General features: G+C 52.7%; 1 protein-coding gene across 1 annotated transcript; it reads right to left on the bottom strand.

The window, feature by feature from the left end:
- Positions 1-10,728: 10,728 nt before the first annotated feature.
- On the bottom strand, positions 10,729-13,545 carry PRR19 (proline rich 19). The gene is made up of 4 exons (XM_088155334.1): positions 12,989-13,545; positions 12,780-12,910; positions 11,505-12,527; positions 10,729-10,779 (listed from the first exon to the last, which is right to left on the bottom strand). Exons 1-4 carry the CDS (start codon positions 13,542-13,544, stop codon positions 10,729-10,731), a joined length of 1,761 nt encoding a protein of 586 aa, XP_088011460.1. The 5' UTR covers position 13,545.
- Positions 13,546-13,945: the final 400 nt, after the last annotated feature.

The following is a 13,945-nucleotide window of genomic DNA, read 5'->3' on the forward strand; positions in this document are numbered from 1 at the left end:
AATAAAATAAAGGAAGGTGATGTTACAAGACAGAAAAGGGTAAAATAAAAGGAGTACCTGAGACTGGGGGGCGGGGGGAAGAAAATGGGGAAATATTAATTGCTACACACTAGGTACAAATGCTTTTTACAAGTAATTTATGAGAAGCAAGCTAAAAGCGTCTTACTGCTGCTAGTGATATCATGCTCCAAGCTCTGCTAATAATTCCTATTTCTAGCAATAGTTAAATTGAACTCACTACATTCCAACTATTTTTCTGCTTGTTTAGATGGCAGATCCGTTTGGAACACACCTTAGTATAGCAAATTCTATGCCCAGGTAGGGACCTCTCAGTTCTTCCATAAAACATTTTCTTCTGCATTATGGCAAGCCTTTGTTTTAGCTTGACAGCTTTCTTGAAACTTAAATTTACGCATGTATCCAAAGACATTTGCAATTCCAGAAATTGGTAGGCACATCATATGGAAAGTAAATAACATTCTCGAGAGGGAGTTGCTTTGTTACTGAGGGGATGAAAAGCAAGGCTAGAGCTAGTAGAACTACCCAAGAAATTGGACTTAACGCAGCTTTTACAAGGCTCAAAGTAGCCATACCGAGATGTTTGAGCTAAAAGCCCCAGTTACCAGACTTACAGGCCTAATAGTTATCACCACACCACATTCCCTGGTTGCAGGATTTTTAACAGCAGTGCAGAACGCTACTGAAAATTATTTTTAGGTTGAATTGTTCTCTCCCCTCACTGCCTGTGTAGCTGTTAGAGGCTTCCAGGAGGCTGGGGAAGCAGACTGCTGGTTTCACTTCCAGACACGTCACTTCCATGGTCTGCTGGAGGGCACTTTGAAGCCCGTGGCCTTTTCTTGCTCTATTGTATCTGACAACTTTCCTCCCCCACGTCTGTTTTTTAGCGGGCAGCATTTTTGGAGGGCCAGTCAAAGACCTCAGGCTCCGAGAGAATTCGTCTGCTTTGCTCTGTTTACGTGTGCAACAGATGGGAGCAGCAACTAAGTCAAGTAGTAACTTCTGAGCTGCCCAGTTATCAGTAAACCAAAATATTCTTTTGTGACTCTCGCCAGATGAACATATCATCCTATCCGAGTCACACACTGCCCCTCTGGCATTTTCCAGTCAGACAAAGAATTCCCTGGCCCCTTCCTTGCATGAACCTCAGCTCTCCACCTTGTTCCAGAAAGAGTTCTAGATCCAAGGCCCAGTGAGCCAGCTACCCTTTGCTGCCCTGAGCAGTATGGAAACAGCCAAGCCCCAGCCCTGCAGCCCTGCCTAACTCGCCTTTGCCTCCCAAACCTGAACCTTTTCCTTGGCTGTGGCATCCTCACTCATGCAATCCTGAAGACAAAAATCTGATTTGGCAGGTGAGGCCGTTTCTAACGCAAAAGCTTCACCAAGGTTCTCTTCCAACTTCAGCCTTAAACAGTCCTGTCCTCCTCAGACAGCCCCCACCTCCAGCCTTTAGCTGTAAATACTTACTGTTTTATAGCTAATGCTTGCCACCCCTCAAAATTAAGTCTTTTGATATGCATTTACATCCCTCCCTAACCGTGTCCTCATCACCCTTCCCAAACTCAGCCTCATCTCCAGGCCTAGAACCTCTCCTAGGTGAGGGACTGTCCTCGGGTAGGAGTGCTGACAGACCTGTGCACGAGCCCAGCTGCATAGCCCGTGCTAATCCCAGCCCAGCTCTAGCCTTTAAACCCACTGGGGCTTTGGTACTGGAGGCCCAGTTACAGTAACCCCTGTGGCCGTTCCGCTTCCAGGCCATCTGTGAGTTGTGATCCCCCACCCTACACCACTTTGGTGAGAAATGCATTCCTTTCTTACAATAAAGTTTTCATTTTATGTCTAAATTCAAGCATTCAGAGAAAACGTGTAGCAATTATATCAAGACAGACATGACAGGCACCAACATTAGTCTTTCATTACACACTTTTCATACCTTCTCTCCACAGATTTCTTTGAGGCAACTCTGACTCCTTTTCTCACAGGCAGCTCCACACAGCCCCGACTCCTCCTCTCCTCTGTACGACTGGCTAAACCCCAGCCTGTCCCTTCCCCAGCCACCTGAGCCTGTCTGTCCCACACACAGCATCCTCTCACCTTGTCCATCCCTTGCACGGCCACGTGTCCCTTCCTCCTCGCAGCACAGCCAGCAGGCTCCAGCCCACACTGCAGCAGGCTCTGCACCTCCAGCTGGAGCTGTGCTTAGTGAAACTGGCAGCCAGCTGACCCACGCTTTTATAACAACCAGCCTCACTGGGCAGGCAAGGCTGTTTCCACTCCTTGCTAATCAGTACAGCTGTAACTCGTTGGCAACTAGTGCCTTCTGCACTATCCTTACAAACTATTCTCCTACAGAAATGGACCGGAATTCCGCGGGGATTTTCCGGGGATTCCGGGGGGATTTTCTCGGGAATTCCGGGGGGATTTTGTCGGGGATTCCGGGGGGATTTTCTGGGGGATTCCGGGGGGATTTTATCGGGGATTCCTGGGGGATATTCCCGGGGATTCCGGGGGGATTTTATCGGGGATTCTGGGCATATTTTCTCGCGGGTTCCGGGGGGATTTTCTCAGGGATTCCGGGGAGATTTTATCGGGGATTCCGGGGGGATTTTTCCCGGGAAATCCAGGGGGATTTTCCCCGCGATTCCAGGGGGATTTTCCAGGGGATTCCGGGCATATTTTCTCGGGGATTCCTGGGGGATTTTCCAAGGGATTCCATGGGGATTATCCAGGGGATTCCAGGGGGATTTTATCGGGGATACCTGGGGGATTTTCCAGGGGATTCCTGGGGGATTTTCCCGGGGATTCCGGGGGGATTTTCACGGGGATTCCGGGGGGATTTTCACTGGGATTCCGGGGCGATTTTCTCAGGGAATTCCGGGGGATTTTCTCGGGAATTCCGGGAGGATTTTCAGGAGTATTCCGGGGGGATTTTCCCGAGTATTCCGGGGGGATTTTGTCGGGGAGTCCGGGGGGATTTTCCCGGGGATTCCGAGGGGATATTCCCGGGGATTTCGGGGAGATTTTCTGGGGGATTCCTGGGGGATTTTCTCGGGGATTCCGGGGGGATTTTCCCGGGGATTCCCGGGGATTTTCTCTCGGATTTTTTTCCCCAATTTTTCAAGCATTTTTTCCCGCAATTTTCGTGGATTTTTCCCAAATTTTCCCCATTTCTCACTGATTTTTTTCCCCATTTCTCAATGATTTTTGCCCCAATTTATCAAAGATTCTTTTCCCCATTTCTCACTGATTTTTATCCCCCATTTTTCAATGATTTTTCGCCATTTCTCTCTGATTTTTTCCCCATTTCACCATGATGTTTTCCCCATTTCTCACTGATTTTTCCGTTGATTTTTCATGGATTTTTCCACCCATTTTTCGTGGATTTTTTCCCCATTTTTCCCCATTTCTCACTGATTTTTTCCCCCATTTCTCACTCCTTTTTCCCCATTTTTCCCCATTTCTCACTGATTTTTTCCGCCATTTTTCATGGATGTTTCCCCCAATTTTCATGGATATTTCCTGATTTTCCCCCCCATTTCTCACTGATATTTGCCCCCATTTCTCTCTGAATTATTCCCCCCATTTTTCATGCATTTTCCCGCCCATTAATCACTGATTTTTTCCCCATTTCTCACCGACTTTTCCCCCCATTTCTCACTGATTTTTATCCCCCACTTCTGACTGATTTTTCCCAATTTTTCATTGATCTTTTTCCCCATTCCTCACCGATTTTCCCCCCATTTCTCTCTGATTTTTCCATCATTTTTCATGGCTTTTCCCCCCCATTTCTCACTGATTTTACCCCATTTCTCACTGATTTTATTAATGTTTGTATTTCTATTTCTAATTATGTTTATATTTATATTTATATTTATTATTATTGTTTTGTATGTTTATGTTTATGTTTATGTTTATGTTTATGTTTATGTTTATGTTTATGTTTATGTTTATGTTTATGTTTATGTTTATGTTTATGTTTATGTTTATATCTATGCAGGTTAACGTTTGTGCATGTTTATGTCTATGTTTATATTTATGCATATTTATTTTTATGCCGGCGAACGCGGGCAGGCGTTTTATGTAGATGCCTATCCGCCGGGGTCCTAGAGAGGCCGCCATCTTGAGTGTGTCCGCACTCTCAAAATGGCGGCTCGGGCGGCACCCCGCCTGACCTGCCAAAAATGGCGGCAGAAAGGGCGGGAAAAAAATCAGGACCCCGGTGTGTAGGCATAAGATGCCTGATTACATCGCCGACGCCGATCCGCTCGCCGCCAATTTTCCCGGATGTTTCAGAGCGTGCCGACAACGGCCGCGCGGTCCACGGTGCCGCGGGCGTGAGGGCGCCGACGGGCGCGGGCAGGCGTTTTACGTAAACGCCTATCCGCCGGGGTCCTAGAGAGGCCGCCATCTTGAGCGTGTCGGGACTCTCAAAATGGCGCCTCGGGCGGCACCCCGCCTGACCTGCCAAAAATGGCGGCAGAAAGGGCGGGAAAAATCAGGACCCCGGTGTGTAGGCATAAGATGCCTGATTAAGTCGCCGACGCCGATCCGCTCGCCGACAATTTTTCCGGATGTTTCAGAGCGTGCCGACAACGGCTGCGCGGTCCTTGGTGCCGCGGGCGTGAGGGCGCCGGCGGGCGCGGGCAGGCGTTTTATGTAAACGCCTATCCGCCGGGGTCCTAGAGAGGCCGCCATCTTGAGCGCTGCCGCAGGGCTGGGTCCCGGCCCGCGGGCCCTTCCGCCATCCTGAGAGGGGCACGGTGCAGTACCCGCCTGTGTCCACACGGCGGCAGCACTGCCGCCCAACTCAGCCCGGCACTGCCGCCCTGTCAGGGACAGCCAGAGAAGGGAGAGAGTTCCAAGCACCAGAGTCCCCACCCGTCATAAAATCCTCTCAATGAACGCCCCAAAAAAACCCCGACCCAAACTAAAAATGCCCTGCCTCTGACCAAATGAAAAAAAAACCCTTTTATATATAGAAATAATCTATTTTTTAATATTTAATTTATAGTCATAATCTAGACATATTTCATATATTCAATTTAATTGCTATTCTATTTATCATATATACAATATTATTTTATTATTCATTATATACATAGATTTATATTACTAATGGTATTTCTATTTTATCTATATCCATCTATATTTGGAGGTTCATAGTTTTTAATATTATTTCTTTAAAAGCTCTGCCTCTAACCAAATAGAAACAAAAAACTCGATTATTTTAAATTATATTTGAATATATTTTTTTTATTTAGTTTTCATATTTATATCTGTAGATTTATATGTCTATATTGTGTATTCTATATTTATATACTATTTAACGTATTTTTACTAGTATATTAATATACTATATGCTATTTACATTCTATTATAACATACTATTTAATATAACATATTAAAATCGATAAATTATTTATATTACATACTACATACATGTATTTTATATTTATTTCTATATATTTATACTTACATATATATATGCATATATAGTTATAATAATTTTATGTCAGTATCTATTTTTGCATATTTGTATATTTTTGCCTATATTATTTATATTATTTATTAAAAACCCTCCTCTAACCAAATAAAAAACAATAAAAAATTCCTTTTAAAGTCTAAATATTTATATATTTCTATTTTCATAACAAAATATAATGTAATGTAATATATTTATATATTGGTTTCTTATATTTGCTTCTATATTTTTATTCTTTATCTTTTCTATTTACAGTATCTATAAAAAAACCCTACCTCTATCCAAACACAAACCAATAAAACATTCCTTTTAGACTATATTTAGCTGTTTTTTAAGGTTCTGTTTTTCATGCATTCTACACCCACCCCTCCCTCTCAATGTTCTGGCACCCACCATGACCCCCCCCCATGCCCGACTCACCTGCTCCTCCAGCGCAGCCCGGCTCCCTCTCCCAGGGACCTTGGGGTGCCCCAAACCACGTCGGAGCCCCCCTCAGCCTTTTTTCCTCACCCCAAAGAAGGCACAGAACGACTCCAACTGCCCTGGACAGCAGCAGGGCACTTGACTGCAACCCCTCCCATGTGTCCATCCCACAGAAAGTGACTCTGCTGACACCAGAAAAGGGAGGGCAACCCCCACAAGGGCTGAAGTTCCTCCCCAGCCCTGCAGACACAGGGGACAAGGGGCAGAAAGGAGGAGGGGCAGCAGAGAGGACAAGGGAAGAAAATCAACATCAAGGTGCACGATGAAATGGAACCCCCACCAAAAAAAAAGAAGAAGAAAAATGAAAACGAAAAATAACCAAAAAACGAAAAGAAACCCCTGGCATGCTGGATGGGCAGCACAAGAGGGAGGGATTAAAAATGAACAGGGACAGTGTCCTGGTTTTGGGCAAATTTGGGGGAAAACCTCCAGAAGGAGCCCCCAGACAGCAAACCCCACGACTCCTCCCCCCCACCCCACCGGGTTCGGGAAGACTTTCCTCGGAGAAGAGTGGGAGAAAAAAACCTCTTTATTTAACAAGCAAGACACTCCCCAGCACAGGGAAAAAAGACAACACCAGCTGACAAAAAACTCTTTCACCGTTCTGAAGGGATGACGAGTTCAGTCTCTCTGGCGAGTGGTCGCCCAGTTATCAGTCTCTGGCGCTTGGGAATGGCTGCTGCAGGTGACAGAGTGTAGACTCCCGGTGTTTCTTGGGGTTTCCCAGGTCCCCGTCCGGAACAGGTTCAGATGGTATCCAGGAGAGGGAGGGGACGGGGTGGAAGAGAAAACAGTCCAGGGAAAAAGTTGGACTGCCTAGCTGAACTAACTAATAAGAAAAAAGCAAGGGCAGAGCGAAGGAAAGAAAAAGAGGCAGAAGCGAGCAAGCAGGCAAGCAAGCAAGCAAGCAGGCAAGCAAGCAGGCAAGCAAGCAAGCAAGCAGGCAAGCAAGCAGGCAAGCAAGCAAACCGAGCTAAAACCTCTCCTAAACATAGACCATGGGGGAGGTGAGCCGGCTGATAACAAGACAAAACAAAGCTTCACTCTCAGACTCAGTCCTGGAAGCACAGGGCATAATACCAAACATAATCAGGACACATGATTGGAGATAGAAACACCATAACATCACCCTAGGACAGACAGTGACCGGGACACAAGGATCCCACGGGAAACAACGGCACAGGGAGCACCACAGAGGCACAGAGAAGGACGGAGAAAAGACAGAGAGTGCCAAACACACAGCAAGGACTGAGGGGTACCATGACAAAGAGGGAACCCAGGAGCCAGAGAGGAAGCGAGCACAGCCCGTGCGGGGCGGGCAAAGACGGGCAAGGAGCAGCACAGGCACGGAGACAGAGAGGCACGGCCAGCAGGACAGAGGCTCACCAGGAGAGGGGCACAGGAAGGGAGGAGCACCGGGCAGCGCTCCTTTAGGACAAGAATATTCACACACACAAGCAATTCCCTCATTTGCACCTCATTCTTATTTCACACACCCCCCCCCCCCCCCCAATAAAAAATTCAGCTCATAGCACAGGCAGCTCTGGCTTTTCCCTGCACAGTATTTCTACCAGGGACCTGGGCACAGCACGCGGTCGCGAGTCACCTGAATCAATCCTGATTTAACATTTCAAAGCTTCTCCTTCTGGCACTGCACCTTCTCAGACCCGGGCTGCCATGTTCCACTCCCTCATGGCCAAATTCAAGAACAACTTGGGGAGAGAAATCAGTGAGAAATGGGGGGAAAATCCATGAAAAATAGGGGAAAAATCAGTGAGAAATGGGGGGGAAAATGGGGGAAAAATTCCATGAAAATTGGGGGAAAAAACAGTGAAAAATGGGGGAAAAAATCAGTGAGGAATGGGGAAAAATGCAAAAAAAATGGAGGAAAAAAATCAGATCGGTGATCGAGGGCTAATGAGTGCCGATCGATTAGCTCGGCGATCGATTGCTAATGCCTGCCGATCGATTAGCTCGGCGATCGATTGCTAATGCCTGCCGATCGATTAGCTCGGCGATCGATTGATCGCGACTGCCGATCGATTAGATCGGCGATCGATTGCTAATGCCTGCCGATCGATTAGCTCGGCGATCGATTGCTAATGCCTGCCGATCGATTAGCTCGGCGATCGATTGCTAATGCCTGCCGATCGATTAGCTCGGCGATCGATTGATCGCGACTGCCGATCGATTAGATCGGCGATCGATTGCTAATGCCTGCCGATCGATTAGCTCGGCGATCGATTGCTAATGCCTGCCGATCGATTAGATCGGCGATCGATTGCTCATGCCTGCCGATCGATTAGATCGGCGATCGATTGATCGCGACTGCCGATCGATTCGATCGGCGATCGATTGCTAATGCCTGCCGATCGATTAGCTCGGCGATCGATTGCTCATGCCTGCCGATCGATTAGATCGGCGATCGATTGCTAATGCCTGCCGATCGATTAGATCGGCGATCGATTGATCGCGACTGCCGATCGATTAGCTCGGCGATCGATTGCTCATGCCTGCCGATCGATTAGATCGGCGATCGATTGCTCATGCCTGCCGATCGATTAGATCGGCGATCGATTGATCGCGACTGCCGATCGATTCGATCGGCGATCGATTGCTAATGCCTGCCGATCGATTAGCTCGGCGATCGATTGCTCATGCCTGCCGATCGATTAGATCGGCGATCGATTGATCGCGACTGCCGATCGATTAGCTCGGCGATCGATTGCTCATGCCTGCCGATCGATTAGATCGGCGATCGATTGCTAATGCCTGTCGATCGATTAGCTCGGCGATCGATTGCTCATGCCTGCCGATCGATTAGATCGGCGATCGATTGCTAATGCCTGCCGATCGATTAGATCGGCGATCGATTGCTCATGCCTGCCGATCGATTAGCTCGGCGATCGATTGCTCATGCCTGCCGATCGATTAGCTCGGCGATCGATTGATCGCGACTGCCGATCGATTAGATCGGCGATCGATTGCTAATGCCTGCCGATCGATTAGATCGGCGATCGATTGCTCATGCCTGCCGATCGATTAGCTCGGCGATCGATTGATCGCGACTGCCGATCGATTAGATCGGCGATCGATTGATCGCGACTGCCGATCGATTAGATCGGCGATCGATTGCTAATGCCTGCTGATCTATCGTTCTGGGCTCCATTGCTTTGCGCTGCTAGGCTGAAAAATTAAATTAATTCATATTAAATAATTTTTTTAAAAACTTCTTTAATTTTCTATGAATTTGGGGTTTGGTTTTTTTTATTCCTCTGGACCCCTCCCGAAATAAAATCCCTTATTTCCCACGGAATTGGAGATTTTGGGACCCCGCACCCACTAAATAAAATCCTTTTCTTTTCATAGACTTGTGGATTTTTTGGGATCCCCCTCTCAAAAAAAAATCCATTCATTTCCCGTGGATTTGGGATTTTTTTCGGGTGTTCCCCAGAACCCTCCATTTTTTTTCAGGATCGCTCCCTGCAAAATTCCCAGAGATTTCTCTCCAAAGTCCCGCGCATCCCAGGGTCCCCTCCCCAAAATTCCGAGGCTCTTCCTCTCCCAAATTCCGTTGATTGGAGGGGTCCGGGAGGATTTTGGGGGGGGTCGGGGCGATTCTGGGGGGGTCTGGGTGGATTTTTGGGGGAGGTTGAAGGGGAACTTTGGGATCACTTCTGGGAGAAGCTCCTCTGGGATCCCAGGGGATTTGGGGGTGGGGGGGGTCGGTGTAAATTTGGGAGCGCCCGGGGATTCCGGGGGGATTTTCCCGGGGATTCCGGGGGGATTTTCCCGGGGATTCCGGGGGGATTTTCCCGGGGATTCCGGGGGGATTTTCTGGAACTGCTGGAGCGGGTCGTGCTCCCCGTAGGTCTCCTGGTGCCGCTCCAGCTCCTCCCGCTGCAGCCGCAGCCGCGGGGGCATCTCCAGGGGACAGGGACCGGGAACCGGGACCCGGACCCTGATCGGGGACCGGGTCCGGGACCAGGATCGTGGACCAGGACCGGGGACAGGGACCGAGACCGGGATGGGGAACTGGGACTGGGACCGGGATCACGCACTGGCACCGGGGACAGAAGAACGGGATCGGGATTGTGGACCGGGATCTGGGACAGGGACCGGGGACAGGAATAAAACCCCAGAGTGAGGAATCAGAGCAGAAGTGTGAGAGCTGGAATTTCCTTCTGCAGTGGACTCAGAAAAAAGCTCAGAAAAAACCTGCTCAGCCTCCAAACCCCACCTCTTGCTCCCTGGCCCACGGATGTCACCCTGACTTTCTTCTGAGGTTCTGTTGCCGCCTGGTCCCGCTGGGAAGGCTCCGGAGCTGTCAGGGTTGCTGTGCTGTGCTGCTTTCGGGGGGGAAGGTGTTGTTTGGGGTGTTGTTTAGGGGGAGGGTGGTGCACCTGGACCCTAATTTGCATCCTAAGCCGTACCTCCTACCCCTTACCTGCATTGCCCAGCCCTCAGCCTCTGTGTCATGCCCCTGAAAAGACCTCAAAAAAAACCAAAAATTCCCTAAAAAAAACCCCTAACCTTCAAAGCGTCCAAAAAAACCCACGAGACCCTAAAAATAGCCTCAGAATACCCTTGAAATACAAGCAATACCCTAGTTGTTAAAAATCCCTTTAAATACCCCTAAAAATATAAACAACAAAACTTTAAAATCCCTAACAATACCCTAAATAACAGACCTTTAAAAATCCTTGCAATACCCCGATAGAACCCTAAAAATACCTAAAAACTCTCTACGCGAACCCATAAGAACACTCTAGACCTTCAAAAAGTCCTAAAAGTACCTTAAAAAAAAAATGGGTGGACCGGGGAAAGGACTCCCCCTCCGTGTGGGGCAGGAGAAACCTCGGGGGACGGAGTGAGAGGAACTGGCCGGGGTGAACTGCCCGGACTCCCCGTTCCCTGGGGAGGAGGGAGGGTTGGTTTTTAAAGGTTCTGTTTCGCTTCTTCGCGTCCTCGTCGGATTTTGTTAGCGACAGAGATTCATTAGGAACCCTAATTCGAGCCTGGTTCGCCTGGTATTTGAGGGAGATGCGGAAGGCGGGGATGGGAGGGGGTCGGGAAAGGGTTTTGAGGGGGTCTCGGCGGGGAAGATTTTTGGGGTGTGCCCAGAAGCGGGGGCAGGGAGAACTTCGGGCGATGGGGGGGGGGGGGGTTTGAGGGTTCTTGGGAGGGATTTGGGGGGGCTTCTGAAGGGTTTGAGGACCCCCCCCCCCCCTCCCCAGGCCGAGCGGTGCCAGTTGTGCTGGGAGACCCGAGGGGGATTTGGGGGGAGATCTGCAGAGAAACTGAGGGCTCGGGGGTCTCCGGGGGCGTCAGGGGAGCCGAAAGAACAGCGGGACCCCGTGGCTTGAATAAACAGCTTTTATTGGGGGGGGGGGGCGCCCCTCCCCCATCAGAGCCCCCTCCTCATCTCGAAGCCCCCACCCCGGCAGAGCCCCCTGCAGGGGCAGCGGCAGCCCGGGGCCAGCAGGGCCGAGCAGGGGCTGGCCCTGGGGCCACCCCGAGCCCCTCCCCAGCCCGGGGGGCGGCGCTCGGGGGGCTGGGGGCAGCGGTGGGGGGGGTCTCGATGGAGAGGGGCGGGACGGGGCGAGTGGCGACGGACGGCGTGGCGACAGAGCCGGCGGCAGCAGCAGCATCGTGACGGTTCCGTGTTTTGGGGGGCTCCGGGGGGTTCCGGGCACCAGGGTCGGGGGTCCCGCGAGGGTCTGGAGGGGGCCGGGTGGTCCCAGGGTGGCTCCGGGCTCCAGAGCTTGGGGGTCCGGGGGGACCTGCGTGGGTCTAGGGGGGCCCGAGAGGGGTCTGGGGAAACCCAGAGGGGTCTGGGGGCACCTGGGGATTCCCAGTGGGGTCCTGGGGGGTCCCACAGGGGTCTCGGGGCACCCGGTGGCGCCCTGGGGGGCTCTGGGTTCCAGAGCTGGAGATTCCGGGGGGGTCTGGGGTGGTCCAGGGCAGCCCTGGGCGGCTCCGGGCTCCATGGTCTGGGGTCCCATGGGGGTCTGGAGGAGCTGGGAGGGTCCCAGAGGGGTCTGGGGGGGTCCGGGGGGGCCTTGCGGGGCTCCAGGCTCCAGATTGGAGGGGCCCGGGAGAGTCTGGGAGGGGTCGAGGGAGCTCGGGCGGGGTCTGGGGGTTCCCAGAAGAGTCTGGGGGGAGTTCGGGGTGGGTCCGGGGAATCCCACGGGGGTCTTGGGGCGTTCGGGGGGGACCCGGAGGGATCCGGGGGGTCCCAGGGGGCCTCAGTTCTCCAGATTTTGGGGGCCCGAGGGGGTCTGGGGGCGCGGGGGGGTCCACGGGTGTCTCTGGGTTGGGGAGATCGCCAGGGCGGAGGGTCCGGACTGAAGGGCGGGGGGGAGATGGGGGTCCAGCCTTCATCCCCCTCCTCCTCCTCCTCCTCTTCCTGGGGGGGCTGTGGGGACCTCCAGAAGGGGAGCGTTGCCGGCAGGGACCCCCCGGGACCACCCCAGGTCTGGGTGAACCCCCCGGGGGTCTCATCCTCCTCATCCTCCTCGGCCGAGCTCCATGAAAAAGGGTTCTGGGGGTGGGGGGGGGTGTCAATAAACACTCCCAAAAACAGGGTGGGACCCCCCGGACCCCCCCCACCCCAAATTCCAGACTCACCTGCTGCTCTCTAGGGGCTCCAAAAATGGGGCTGGGGGTGCGGAGGGGCAGCGGCAGCTGCGAGCGGGGAGGGGGGGGCAGTAATTAAGGGTAAATTTGGGGGTACTTTGGGAGTATTTTGGGGGCACTTTTGAAGTCCTTTTAGGGCACTTTTTGGGGCACTCACCGTATCGACGGCACGAAGCGGGCTGGGCATCCCGACAGGGGGGTCCCCCACCTCCCACCCCCCCAAACTGACCGCTCGTCCTGGGGGTCCCGTCCTCGCCTCTTGCCGGGGGGCTTGGGGGGTGCCCTGAGCTGCTGCAGACAACACTCGATTTGGGGTGGGGGGCGGTCTCTGGTGCCCCCATCCTCCCCTTGGGGCGGGGGCTGTACCTGGGGGCTGGGCTGGGGTGCGGTGGGCCAGGAAGACCCCCAGGTCCGGGGGTCCCCGTCGGTGCCTCCTGAGCGTGGCCACGAGTCCCCGGCGCCGCTCGCTCACCAACTCCCGCCCCAAAAACACCCCAAAACTCGCCAGCAGCGAGGCCAGACTCGCCACCAGATCCTTCAGCGCCTCGGCCGGGACCCCTCCGGCCTCCCCCTGCTCGCTTTTTGGGGGGGCCGGGGCAGGGCCGGGGGTCAGCAGGCGCCGGACATCGAGAGATTTGACCTCGTGGTTGAAGAGGCCGCGGTGGCACAGGCGGTTCTGAGTGATCACCACGGGTTTGGGGGGGCCCAGGGGGCTCCCCAAAGCGAGACCCCTGCACGGGGGAGGCCGCAGCCAGCGAGGGGGGCCGGTGGGACCCCGCCGGGACCCCCCCAAGAAGACCTTTGGGCCGAATTTGGCTGCGTTGCGTTCCCGTTTGGTCCGGAGACGTTTGGATTTGGGAACGGGGAGGGGGCGCTGGTTCCGTTCCAGGGAGGCCCTCGGGATCCCCCGGGAGTGGCTCATGGTGGCGGTGGCAGCTGGGGAAAAAGATGGAAAAAAAGGGAGGTTGTTGAGGAGTTTTCCCCCCCTCAGGATGCCCATTCCCCCCACGGAACCTCTCGGTACCCACAGGACCCCTTAATTCACCCCCCCCAGGACCTCGTAATTGCCTCCAGTCCCCCAATTCCACCTCAGTTTCTCCCCCAGGGCCTTCCGTTCCCCCCCCCCCCCAGGTACCCCCAGTTCCCCTCAGATACCCCCCCAATATCCCCAGAGCCCTCAGGCCCTGCTCCAACCCCCGCTTTCCCCTCGGATCTCACCCCCCAGAGCCTCCCGTTCCTTTCTAGGACCCATATTCCCCCTTAGGACGCCCCCGTCCTCCCCCAATTTCCCCAATTTCTCCCAATTTTCCCCAATTCCCCTCA

The sequence above is a fragment of the Sturnus vulgaris genome, chromosome 37, assembly GCF_052056855.1.
Source record: "Sturnus vulgaris isolate bStuVul1 chromosome 37, bStuVul1.hap1, whole genome shotgun sequence".
NCBI lineage: Eukaryota > Metazoa > Chordata > Aves > Passeriformes > Sturnidae > Sturnus > Sturnus vulgaris.